The sequence below is a fragment of the Atractosteus spatula genome, chromosome 12 (genome assembly GCF_055471065.1).
Source record: "Atractosteus spatula isolate fAtrSpa1 chromosome 12, fAtrSpa1.hap1, whole genome shotgun sequence".
NCBI classification, from domain to species: domain Eukaryota; kingdom Metazoa; phylum Chordata; class Actinopteri; order Semionotiformes; family Lepisosteidae; genus Atractosteus; species Atractosteus spatula.
The window spans coordinates 8553602-8567447 of record NC_142717.1 but is presented as its reverse complement, the minus strand read 5'-3'; the positions used below and the strand labels follow the sequence as shown (position 1 = coordinate 8567447).

Here is a 13846-nt window from a genome sequence, read left to right as displayed (position 1 = left end):
TAGAGCAATGACAAGCCGACATAACGGTGTAGTTGCACGAATTAGAGAGGTTGCTCCAGAAATTAATGGACGCATCACAACATCCACCGCAAGACCTTTGCCGTCAAGAAAATGCCTGACGATTTAAAATCTGTTAGACTCTGTTGTGAATTTTATCAAGGCTCGAAAAATTAATTCACATTTGCTTTGCTCGACTAAACAGGCTCACCCCTCTCACTGAAATGGTGCTTTTTTATTAGTTGTTGTTACTGTTTTTTTTCTGTAAAACACTTTGAGAAGCCACCTTTAAAGGCACTATATGAAATAAATTTTATTATTATAATATTTATTATATGTATGTGTGAGTTTGTGTGCACGCGCGCTCATGTTGGTCATTGAGAATTTCTGGGGTTCCTATGAGATGATGACTTGTAGGTGGTACTTGGATGCTTTGGTTGGATTAGGGGTGGTACTTGGTCCAAAAAGTTTGAGAACCACTGGTGTAATACATACTGTATACAGTGAAGCATACACATTAGGTATACAGTGCAATACATATACAGTGAAAGTCTACACCCCCTTTCAATTTACACTGCTTGTTGTCTTACACCTTGCAATTATTTATTTTTGAATTTATCTACACATCCTGACAACTTCCAAGTAAAAAAATTATTCTAGATTTTTTAGAAATTAAAAATTAATACTGAAATATCTTGGTTGGATACAGTAAATGTCCACCAACACTGTTATAGCAAGTGAATTAGCTCAGGTGTAACACATTGCCTTTAAAGTCACATACCATGTTAATTGGTCTTAATCTTTGTTAAAATTGTAGTAATCCACATGATTTCAGGAGAAATTCCACAGCTCCTGTAGGTTCCCCTGCTGGGTCGTGCAATTCAAAGCAAAGACTCAACCATGAGCACCGAGGAGCTTTCAAAAGTACTCTGGGACAAAGTTGTGGAAAAAGGCACAGATTAGGGGATGTGTATAAAAAAATCAAAAGGCCTTGATTATCCCCTTGGAGTATGATTAAGATTATTATTAAGAAGTAGAATGCATATGGCACAAGCAAGACCTTTCCTAGATTAGGCCATCCCTCCAAACTGAATAACTAAGCAAGAAAGAGACTGATCAAACGGATTGCAAAGAAACAGCTTTTGAAGAGCTATTGTATTGTAAAGCTATTTTATGCTTACAATCTACAGGACATTACCTGAAAACATCATCCCTACTGTAAAGTATAGTGGTGGTGGCATCTTGTCATGGGGATATTTCTAGCCAACAGGGTCCGTGGCACTTGTCAGGATAGTAGGGAAAAACAATGGAGAAAAGGTTTTTCAGGAAAACCCTACTGCCCTCTGCAAGAAAGTGGAAATGGAGATGGAAGTTCATTCTTTAGCATGACAATGACCCAAAGCACACAGCCAAATCTACACTTCAGTGACTAAGAAATAAAAAATACTTGAGTGGGTCTGTCAGAGCCCTCATCTAAATCAGGGCTATCAAGTCATAAATTGATGCATGACTTGAAGTTTGTTGTACAATGATGTTTCCCCAATAACTTGAAGAGCTCTGCAAAGTAAATAAAAAGTCAAATATTGCTTCATCTTCATGTGCAAAGTTGAGAAAAACCTATTGCAACAGACCAAGTGTTAACTCGGGGAGATGGAGACCATTCTAAATAAATATCAAACAAGGCGAATTAGGCACTGTGTGGTTTTTTCATAGTGACTTTTTAAATATGTGACACAATTTGGACTAAAGCAAAAGAAAAAAGAAGCACTCCTGTACATTTCTAACCTCTAAACTAACTACTGTAGAAAACAAATACTCTGTAAAGGGATGGCTGAGTAGTCTTAGTTCAATTAACTACCAAGTCTATAGCCATATGAAATCTTTTTTTAGTCTGTTAGGCCTCTAGCTTTTTTATCCTTCATGATGGAATCTATTTTTTTTTGCCTTAAGCTACTGCCATTATCTGAGATGCTGCTTTTAAAACAAATAGCAGAATACTCCGGGCATGGTTTTAGCAGCACAGTTTGCACATCTAACAGCTAGCAATTCCAGATGTGCCCCTCAAACCTACACTGTATAAAATGAATCTTTTCAAAAATGAATCCATGGAGAAGGCCTAGAGACACAATCCTTCAGAAATCCTGTCTCCAACTAGACTCTTCACAAAGAAAACATTGAAAATCACGCTCAGAAAAGCACAAAACAAGGCAATACAGTCTTTTGGTTTAAAGCTTCCATTACCATTGCAGCTCATCCTAATAATGTCTTAGCTTAAGTACAGTTTTCTTGTTGAAAGCTACCATGAAGTCTTGAGCTGGAGCACACATAAAAACTCAATTGATCAAACAAAGAAACGCACTGAAACAAGCAGGCCTCAACCCAAAACAAAGCCATTGACCTTATATGACACTAAGCAAATGATAGCTTCCTGGCATTTGTAAAGAAATCAATACTCCGTGACAGCTCCCAAGGAAGTACAATCAAATGTAGTAAGGTATTGGAAACTAAAATGCAAAAAAAAATACACAATATCCTTTGTTGAAAATCATGTTCCATTTAAAATCTGTATTTAAAATAGAGGATCTGTAACATATTTTAAGATATACTGTATAGTTGTAATGCTTAGGGATTTGCGGGTAGCAACAGGCTGGCTTTTACTACTCTATTGTACATATGAAATTGTACACAAAATCTGGCATTTCTGGATTGGTATCACAGTGTTTATTTACAATCTTGCTTTTTGTTTTTGCAGTGATAGATTTTATTCTGGTCAGAATTAGAAAAAAAACATAGAACTATCTCCCACAGGAGTCCTAACTATACTCATTGTGAGAATCCTATCTATTGAGCCAGTGGGGTTAATCCCTTCACTGACTATAAAAGGGAAGATTTTTAAAAAACAGATTAACATTCTGTAGCATTTTATTTTCTTCTGCTTGTAAGCTACAGCTGTCAACATTACCATTATTGTGCCTTTTTTCCTTCTCAGACATTGCTCCAGGTACAGGTCTCAAACAAAAGAACTGTGATTTCTGCACCTTATTATACGCAAGAGATAGAGAGAAGTAGGAAATCACTACATATCACTAAGTGTAAATGATCAGTTGTCCCCAGTAAATGCCAACTGGCAATTAAAATTGCCAGGGACACAAAACGTTCCACGCTATGCCCACCCCTTCTATTCTTTCCCCCCATTCTGTTACAAGGTGTATAAAATATTCATACTATATGTTTTGGCGGTATACTGTTTACAGTCTCTATTCTAAATACACTCTATTCAAAGCTACTTAATCTCAAATGGGATAATACATGAGTGCGGAAAAGGGGAAATATCCGAAAAATTAAAAATCATTAAACCAAGTAAATGTAAACAGTCCTCTTTCAATTTTGGTTTTGGTCAAATATGGACTTAAAATTCCAAAATCACTGATGTCTTAATACCTGATATAGTTTGACATGTATCCCTGATAAGAAGCACAGTAAACAGGTAGTAGTGATAAAGAAAGGACTTCACGATAATCTAGTGAGGATCTACTAGACAATTTACAACATAACATTCCACTGCAGATGGCATTGGGATACAACTATCAGATTTACATGTGCCTATATGTGAAATGCATTGGTGATCTTCAGAAATACCATTCAATAATTTATTTATGTTTACTACATCCCAAATTCATTTTAATCTCATTCAGCATTTGACTTGAACCACTTTAGTTTTATCATGTTTAAAATTAATTATTCACTTCTGAATTGCACTCTTACATTTTCAACAGTTACATTAAAAACTGAGTAGGAACGGACCGAATATTTCAGTATTTTCTGATGCAACGCATCTCTCAACTGCCGAGCTAGTAATAACAAAAAATAATGACTCTCCATGGGAAGTGAAAAGCGATTTTATCTGGCACTGCTTAATAAAATCAGATGTGACAACATTCTGAATTCTTAAACCTTTATAATGTAAAAGTAAAGCATTTTAATAGAAATGCCTTTTGAAAAAATTACACTATATCAAATCACTATTGAAATGAAAGAAAAAAAATATTTTAATTTGTTCCTCTGTAGGTTATTATCAGTTCCAAAGATCTAATTAAAATATGTTTAGTCAAAAACTGATTGCAAAGTACAGCACAATATTATTCTCTTTCATCTCTGTGCATTTCTTGATGTTAGAGATACAAAAGCTGAAGACACATTCTAAAATAAAAGAAATGAGGAAATAAAAAATAAAGAAATATTGGAAGTGAGTGAAACAAGCTACCTAATCTTACATATTCATTCTAGTTCCATTTCAATTCATTTTTATATCAAACAAGGAGACCATAAGTGCAGCACAATAAATGAGAGAACAATTCATATCTTCATAGAAACACATAACACATAAGATGCCACAGATGGCATCAAGACCAGAAGAATACTCTTATTTTGATCTCTGAAAATCCAGCATCAAACTTACTTTTGTCCTTGATTGTTGTAGCTGTTGTCATAGTTGTCATATCCTTGGTCATCATAAGCTGTTCCATATCCATCATCATATTCCTAAAGGCAGTAAAAGGGAAAAAAAGAACATTATTTTTTCATATTATGGATATGTCTTCAACTTAACATTTTTTCAAGACATAGTATATTCAATATACTGTATATGACCCAAACATATCTTGAAGTTGGTCATGACTACAAAAAGAAATAAACTGAACTTTCATATTAGTTAAAATGAGAATGCAATGTAATTTGCGTAATGCTTGATTACAGTAATTGGGTATGTTTCAGGGAAATAAGTACTGTATGTTCACCATATGTGGGAATTCAATACACACTGCTCCTGAAATATAATGTTCTTGAATTCATAGTAATGTACTGCAGCTGCATCATTTTACTGAATGTTAAGTGCCAGTCTGTCATGCCAGTCCACTCATGTTCTTCTTCCACAGCCCATATGAACTTGAAATTGTCTCATTAAGGACCTGAGTTTCTGCTCAGCAAAAATAAAACGATACTCATTACAATGAACTTCAAAATCCACTGTTGTGTAGGAAGATCCTTTCTCCTCTTAAAGTTGGTTGCAGCCCTTCCTAATGGTAATGTTGCTTTTTAGTCATCTGTGTCTGAAATATTAAACTGACAGCAGAGTGGCAGACATTTCTATTGGAATAAGATTCTTGTAAAAGGAAGCACCACATTGTTTAAAAAGCTTTTTTGAATTATGCAAAGATATTTCTTTAATCTTGCAATACTTCACAAGCTAAATATAGCTAAATATAGTGGGCTCTGGTAATTTCAGTTTACCACTGCTGAAGATTGAAAATGGAATCAAAATTCAGATTTATTATATTTGATTCCGTCACTTGAAAACATGTCCCTGGACATTTTTTGTTGACTGATGGAAATCAGGAAGTACCTCTCAGATCTGTTTCTCAGATTAAATGTTGTATTTAAAGCCATTTCAGCTACTGTAATACCACACTTCAGGTGGTGATTTTAATTCTAAAATCTTTTAATTTCAGATCAATTAATAATACAGTAATAGCATAGAATAAAATATAGAAATGAAGTATACAATGAATACAAGTGAGTCTTATAAGCATTATTTAGTTCAAGCCAAAGAAAAATACTACATTGTCAGTACTCACGTTATGTAGTGAAAAGTTAAACCAAATACTGTAAATGTTAATTGACTGGGATTTATTAGGACCTAAAATATTTGACCTACACAAGGTATTGCTACTATGAATGACTGACAGACTAAGTTCTATCCCTGGTGTCACGATGTTTGATTATAATTGGTAATTATATACTGTATGTTGCTCTCTCAACATCTGTTTGCACTTCAACATTACCCCCTAAGTCAGACATCAAAGAGTAGCTGAAATACATCAATCCTAATTCGGAATAAATGAGATTTGTATTCAATAAAATACAGTACATCAGTCTTTGTGATGCATCTTTGTGATGATAGTAGATACTTATTAACCAGATCCATCTGTTTTGAAATATGTACTTTAAATTAATAGTTTGGAGACTAAGCAGAAAAAAAATCCCCACACGCAAGATTTTGAATTGCATTTACCAAATGACACAATTAGAATTTATGTACTTGAATACTAATCCTGCTGCATATTTTAGTACAAGGTGCTTGTACTAACCTTGGAATACACATACAATAAATGCAAATGAACAAAGTACACATTCTATATTAAGACACTGTCTTTTATTAAAACTTGCCACAACTTCTCAAAGCTCTTTACAGAAAAGTACAAACAAGATAAAGGAGATAAAATTAGCACAAAGAAATCGAAGAGTTTAGAATGTAATAGAAGATGCAAAGAGGCAGACAGATGTCAATTAAATAAAATTGTTTCTAAAGAACAAGGTTTTGAGTCTATATTTAAAATTGTTAGCAAAGTAACAGAATGGAAAACGTACATAACACGCATCAAATAATTTGTCAAGTCAAGCTAATTTTAATGAAGCTAACTGACTTTTAAAAATAAAACAAATACTTTTAAGACTTAATATTTTACATGCACTCACTGCTGTTAAATGTTCAAATCTGATTTTCTTCCATTCATTCAACATGTTTCTTTAGAGTAACCAGTCCTTCCTGCTGCGGTGTGAGGTGTAGTTATATTGTTATATATGAAATCCACTGTACCTTAATCATTAGTCCTTAATTTTAAAAAAGTATCGTTACCATCCTAAACTCATTTTCCAACTTTCCTTGACTTTGCTCTCCAGATAGGCTTTTCCTAGAATAAATCCATTCACATCATCACTGAGCTACTCTTTGACTTCTTGCATCCTACAGGTGCCCCCTATTTTTGGTTTTAAATGCACTTTCATGCAGTTTTTCTTTGTGCTCTTTGATTCATGTTTCCCTATTCATTTGCAGGAAATCCACTGGGTTGACTTTGTCCGTTCCTTTGAGGATTTTGAATAATTGTATTAGGGCCCTTTATTTTCCCTGTTCTGCACTAGCACTCTAACTCTCCATTTCTTTTTAACTATACATTAACTCTCCTACTTTATTTTCAAATTCAATTTCAGATACCTTTGTTGGCATGACCAATGGACTACAGTGTTGTCAAAGTAGATGCAATAAACAACTTTCAGATATATACTGTACAGTACATGTATATTATTGGACATTTACACACACTGTCAGACAGACTCAGCTTCTGTTCCTCAGGTTGTGACAGGAGATCACATACTGGGCTGCTAATTTTCCTGCTCCAGAAAGCACCCCTTCCTACTGTACAGAGCCTTGACTCTTTCTATTAAAGCTGTCTGATTGTTTAGGGATGCTCTGCCATAACAACCACTGGTGTCCCTGAAACGGCATAAACCAGTTTGATGATCCTGCTGTTCTAGAGTTGTTTTATTAGTCTCTTGATTGACACTGCCATGGGTGTGAAATCTCTCCTTTCCCTCCAGTGGAATTCCACTCACTAGTGCTCTACACTCAGTTGTGTCTAATTCTGCAGCTTGTTCCAGTTACTCAGTGGCTATCTCGAAGTTAAGATATGGTTTGGAGCTGAGAGAGTGGCTTCCCAAGAGAATCACCTCTCACTACGTTACAGTCCCCTAACACGTTCATTGGTACACATCCTAAAATATTTGAAAGTACAACAATAATATGTTTTGCATGTGGGATGCACAGCTGCATTCTTAAAAAAATAACTTATAGATAACCTATAGGACTCTATGTAAAAAATTTCTATTGAAATGTTTAGGTTATTTTTGTAATGGCAAAACTGAGCTTTTTCACTATCAGGTAATTTAGCAAAGGCCACCACAACTTTAAAGATTATGGTTTGTAACTAAAATTGGAAATGTTTAAAGACAAATTGTTTAAAAAATTACAATATAAATGAGCAATTCCAACTGTATTAACAAAAAAACCTTTAACCCACAAAGGAAAATATGGACGTCTTTTTTAAAAATGTCCATTCTAACATTAAAATGTATCTTATAGTGTAGCAAATAGTGTTTGACTTTTTTAAAATAATTTGTGACGGAAAAAATATTATAAAAATATCAACCTACAGTATTCTTTATGTCTTTATATTGCCCACCATCTGTATTAGGATACAACCTTTTAAATAACGATTGCACAAAAGGGCTAGAACATGGTTAAATGACTGCCAAGTTTTAAGAACAAGGATAACCATGAGACAGATCTTTTGAGACAACTTTAATTTTTCTGCTACAACGTATCTGAAAATCATGTTGTTAAAAAATTAGGATTGCCCTTATATACTGTTGTGGACCAAACCAAAATGTGCTAGCAAAAAAAAAAATGAACATGAGTAACTCTGGACATCATCACTGTTGTTTTTTTGTTATCATTCAACTGCTGAAAAGGTAAAAAAAAATGTTCATTTATGCTGTGTGCGAAGTGAAAGGGATACATGTGAAGAACTCTTCATTAAGATAAAGCATATCAAGCTGAGAATGACGCTGAGTTTGGACAAATATCAGGAGTCGCATTACCAGTGAAATGTGTTGTGTTGGCTCAGCAAAGCTGAACTAAAACTGTGATTCAAAGTTATCAAGCATGTTATAACCATTGGATTTGTCTCTTTAATCTCTTATCAGTGTCATTTTTGGCAACATACAGTACTTCTGTTGATAAGGATAATCAGAATATCCTCTGATATAAGGCAGAGAAACAGGAGGGCAAAAAAAAACAAAAAGGGATGGAGGACACCAAATAGTTACTGACAAGACAATCTGTGAGTTGTTGAAAGACTAGAAAGACTGGACTGTATACTGAAGAGTCTGGAACACTTCTTGTTGGCTGCTAAAATTGCTGATTGGAATAAAAAGCATTCAATTTGTTAGAGTGTTTGTGGTGCTAAAGCTTATAAATCAATGGACAACATGGCAGGCAAGCCAGGAGGAATGGTATATAAAGGTTTAAAACAACCAGAGTCAGATACATTACTTTTTGAAATTGTACAGCAATTCAAATATTGCAGCTGTTTCTATAATCTAACTGAACGAATCAGTGTTCAAATTTGTTGTTTAATGTTGCTTAATACATAGCACAGTGGTATTTATAGGCTCAGTCTAGTGTGACTTAAATACATGGAGCAAATGATGCTAAGAATGTCCAGCTAAGAACGAACAGGATTTTCAGACAGCAAATGCAAAGCCCAGTATACTGCACAGTTAAGAAGCCAGTATGGTGTTTACTATAGCTTTAGAGTATTAAAGGTGTGGAGACACTCATCATGCAAGAAGCTATACATTCAAAATACTGTCATATTTAAAAAATTTAGAAATAAAAATTGAAGCTGTCTACGTATGAGGTACAAAACTGTTAGGATTTGTGGCATTTGATGTAAGAGACAATGATCAGAAGATGACCACTGTTTGCTCAAACGTAAGGCTCAATCCACTTAAGGCTGAAGTGTTGTCAGCAATTTTCCAGAGCCATAATTCACAATCTTCTCCAAAGAATTAAACATGTTGCTTTTTAGGTCAGTGACATGATGATTGCTGGAACGAGTGAAATAGAATCTTGACAATCTGGAAAACGTGCTGCCAAACATGATATCTATGACAATTGGTGTCTCTATATTGGTATTTTTATGAGTGAGTGCACTGTCATGGACTCGTCCCTTGTTTACATTATAACACCAAGGTATACTATTATGCTTAGAATTAATATATCTGAGAATTTTTAATAAACCTTCTGTTTCCTTGAACAGACATTTACCCTGGCACAGTTTAGCTCAAACCAGGACATAATACGTTGGGTCCATCTTGACACTTCTTAGTGATGAAGTTTCCATTTAGGCCTTTTCTCTAATTGGTCCCATCTGGACTGGAACCCTAGCTGGTGGTTACTTATTAATCATTGAAGGAACAATCATGGGTGGAAAAGAATACTACACATGGTGACATCACAAACAATCATGGACCATGATTACTGGGCTTAAAAGGCAGTGCACCACAATGAAGGCTTGACTGCTCTCTCTCACTCAAAAACCTTGCAACCAGACAAGCTACTCAATTAAAAGACTGGGACTACCACTGTCTGTACTTAAAAGAACCAAACTTAATTTCAAGTAACACCAGGCTAAAAGAATGAGACCATATGACCGGGACGTTTTCTGAATCAAGACGAGTCTTGTGACTAACTAATTGTAATTTTGCTTGAATTTTGATTGACCTCAATCTTGACATATACCGTATTCAGCAGCAGCAGCAGCTATAACTTAAATTAGTGAGCTGAGCATTTCCCCACCTCTGTCTCACTCATGTTTGAAATCAAGTCAGACCTTGTGCACACATTCTAGACAAGCCAAGCTCAGTTAGCGAGAAATTCTTTCCCTAAAAGAGCCATCTTTTGCACAATACCAAACAGAGTATTCACTTGGTTTGGAGCCAGAAGAAGAAGATTGGACAGCTTTGACAAACTGAGCTTTAGCTCTGTCTCCTTGCTGAATTACACACAGAATGGTCTAGCATTTGCTTTGGATGAGAATAAAATGCAATATTCACATTACAAACTTTAAGTAAACTATTATTCCAGTACATGTTTGATAAAGTTTTATTCATAACACTAAATAAATATGTACTTGTCTTGATGTGCATGGATACTGAAATACTATAGTTATATGGGACTGATTTAATAATGAGGTTGATAATAACAGGGTTTAAAATCAATAACTATACATGATCCTATTAAAATCTTTGTAATATATGAGTGTGTGATCAGTCATGTATATCAAGGGAGATTGTTATATACGGTATATATTTTAGTCTTGTAGGTTTGTTTTACACATTGGCTGTTGTATTAATCAAAATTTAAACAGTATACTTTGAATCTGTGTGCATATTCTATGTTACTTTTTGTTTTGTATGATTGACTCATAGTATCCATAGAAGCACTCATGCAGTTTACCATTTTAATTTCTAACTGTTACAGTAAATTCAAACCACACATCACTACAAGTGTCACTTGCACTCATTGTTAGGTTCTGGCTCGCTGTAACACTCTATTACAATTAGTGGTTATTGATAATGGAAGTACTGTATGTTATGTGAAATAATAATAATTGCTTACACTTATATAGCACTTTTCTGGACACTCCACTCAAAGCGCTTTACAGGTAGTGGGGACACCCCTCCACCACCACCAATGTGCAGCATCCACCTTGATGATGCGACGGCAGCCATAGTGCACCAGAACGCTCACCCCACATCAGCTATCAGTGGGGAGGAGAGCAGAGTGATGAAGGCAATTCATAGATGGGGATTATTAGGAGGCCATGATTGGTAAGGGCCAATGGGAAATTTGGCCAGGACGCTGGGGTTACACCCGTACTCTTTTCGAGAAACACCCTGGGATTTTTAATGACCACAGAGAATCAGGACCTCGGTTTTACGGTATAGTGTCCCCGTCACTATACTGGGTCATTAGGACCGACATGGGCCACAGGGTGAGTACCCCCTGGTGGCCCCACTAACACCTCTTATAGCAGCAACCTTAGTTTTCTCAGGAGGTCTCTCATCCAGGTACTGACCAGACTTACACCTGCTTAGCTTCAGTAGGTTGCCAGTTGTGATTTGCAGGGTGATATGGCTGCTGGCAATAAATAAATATGTACAATGTACTCATAAGACTTCATTTAGGATATTGTGTAATGATACAAATAAAATATCATAGCACTGAAATCAGTCCAGAGGAGCCAGGTACTGTACATTCTTGAGCCTATTCTGTCCAACTCTGATAGGCTAAAGAACCTTCATTTTTTGTGAGGTTTTATTTTCAATTTTAGAGTCCATCTTTGAGAAGAAGAAACAATAAGCAGTAGTTGTGTAATCCCCATAAAACTTTGATATAAAAACAGAGTAGGAAAAATATCGCAATATACAGTGTAGCACCATGTACAACAAAGGACAATAAACCTAAACTTTACAGAACTTTATGTAGCAGTGCTACTCATCAACAGTAGTAGAAGCACCGTTTGTAGTTAGTGGATGCTGAATGCAACTGATCCGGTGATCTTTTAAATCTAAGATGTCATAAAAATTGCTTAGCCAAACACTTGAAAAAGAGAGACTTCTTCCAACCCTTGTTTTTCTTACTGTAGCTGCTGTCATCCCTGCCAGAAGAAAACTTTGAGATTGTATTGAAAATGTTAGCTGAGCATCATCTACCAGCAAAAGTACCTCTGGGGAGAGGGGCGCATTGATCCCCAGTAGAGAGCCCATGTTAGACACTACTTGTCACCAAAATGTATTCATTTTAGGACACTTCCAGCATACAGTATATGTAAATACATATCCATAACCGCAGAAAGATTTTTATTATTTTAAATGTATTTCACCCTATTGTATGGTGTAGCATGAAATCTCTGGACCAGTTTAAAATTAATAACTGGTGTGCAGTGTCTCTAGATGTTGTGGAAATATCCTCTTGTATTATGTCCCAGTTAGGGGTATGATTGGAGAAGGAATAAATGGTTAAACGACCAATAAACTAAATGATTTTAGCCTTGATTAAAGAAGGCTGGGAGGGGTATTCAAGTATTCAAAAAACTCCAATTTAACCCCATGAACATTTTCAGAATTAACAATGAACTATGCATCACAGGACAACTTTACACAGACTTCTTTCTAGGAACAACTGAATTAGATCAGATCAGAATAAAGAAATGAACTAAATGGGCTGAATGGCATCCTGTTTGTAAACCTTTTTATAATTTAAATGGTCTTTTAAAGTCTCAATTTTTATTCTGCTTCATAGCGTCAATGTTGTATATTAACCATCCATTATTTTAAAATCTGGAAGAAAAAATCTGATTGAATTACATGAAACAAAGGGGTGTTTTCATGTTCCACATATGGTATGAACTAATGTTTCAATCTAATTACTGTGCAATCAGATTTAGAAATCTGGTCAGTAACACAGTATAATCAGATTTGAGATTTTATTTTTTCTGGAAATTAGATTTTCAGCAATCAGATATGACTACCTGCACAACCTATTTCTGAAAGGATTCAAAATGAAATTACCATCTGAGTAAAGAATGACCAAGCAACATGATTATCAGACAACTGTGCTGACGTCTGCTAACTTTCAACCTACTCTATACAATACATAAATCAGTTGGCTCCCAAACATCATATTCAGTGTGTCCCACATTGGTTTCTGCATATTTTACTTCCACTATAGCTATATCATATTTTGTAATGTCACAGCTTGAGCTGACACCCTGTAGTGACAAGTGAAAACATCCACTGCAGCTATGGTTCTCCGTTACAGTAACATGCACTCACAAACCTGTACATGTTGCTGTTCATTAATCATGTCATTGCATTTCACAAGACTGAAAGACAACTTTGTACAGATGCAACAAGAAATTTGATCTGTTAGCAACTGTAATAATTACTGAATCCTATTAATTGAAATCTCTATTAATTGAAATTACTGAGCATTAATTGAAATCTCTATAAGCACATGAAAACAAATAAAAAAAAAACATCCCTAACAATGTGTGAAATTGCAGAACACTTGTATGGATGGTGTTATCTTACTTGTGTTCTACAACAGTAAAACTAACACTAATCATTCTATAATTTCTTAATAGACTCTTTTCATAAGTTATACATATGCACATCTAGTTTACATCTACTCTTTCTCAGAGTGGAGATTTCATCCTCTGCTTTCATCCCTTAAGCAGAATCAGCTCAAAATACGTCTTGCTCGTACCCCATAAAGGGAAAGATACTGCCTTCAGTTGGTTACTTTGGTCATTTTACATACTCTGGATTTTTCAATCCCTTTCATAAAGATTCAGTCATTCATTTTATAAACAAATAATAACTATAC

The 13846-nt window shown here is 35.1% G+C and overlaps 1 protein-coding gene across 1 annotated transcript in view; it reads right to left on the bottom strand.

The window, feature by feature from the left end:
- khdrbs3 (KH domain containing, RNA binding, signal transduction associated 3) overlaps positions 1-13846 on the bottom strand; it is a 54462-nt gene that overhangs the window by 23210 nt on the left and 17406 nt on the right. The window contains exon 6 of the mRNA XM_088929497.1: positions 4457-4539. Within this exon, the coding sequence (XP_088785623.1) occupies positions 4457-4539 (83 nt within the window). The remainder of the gene's footprint in view (positions 1-4456; positions 4540-13846) is intronic.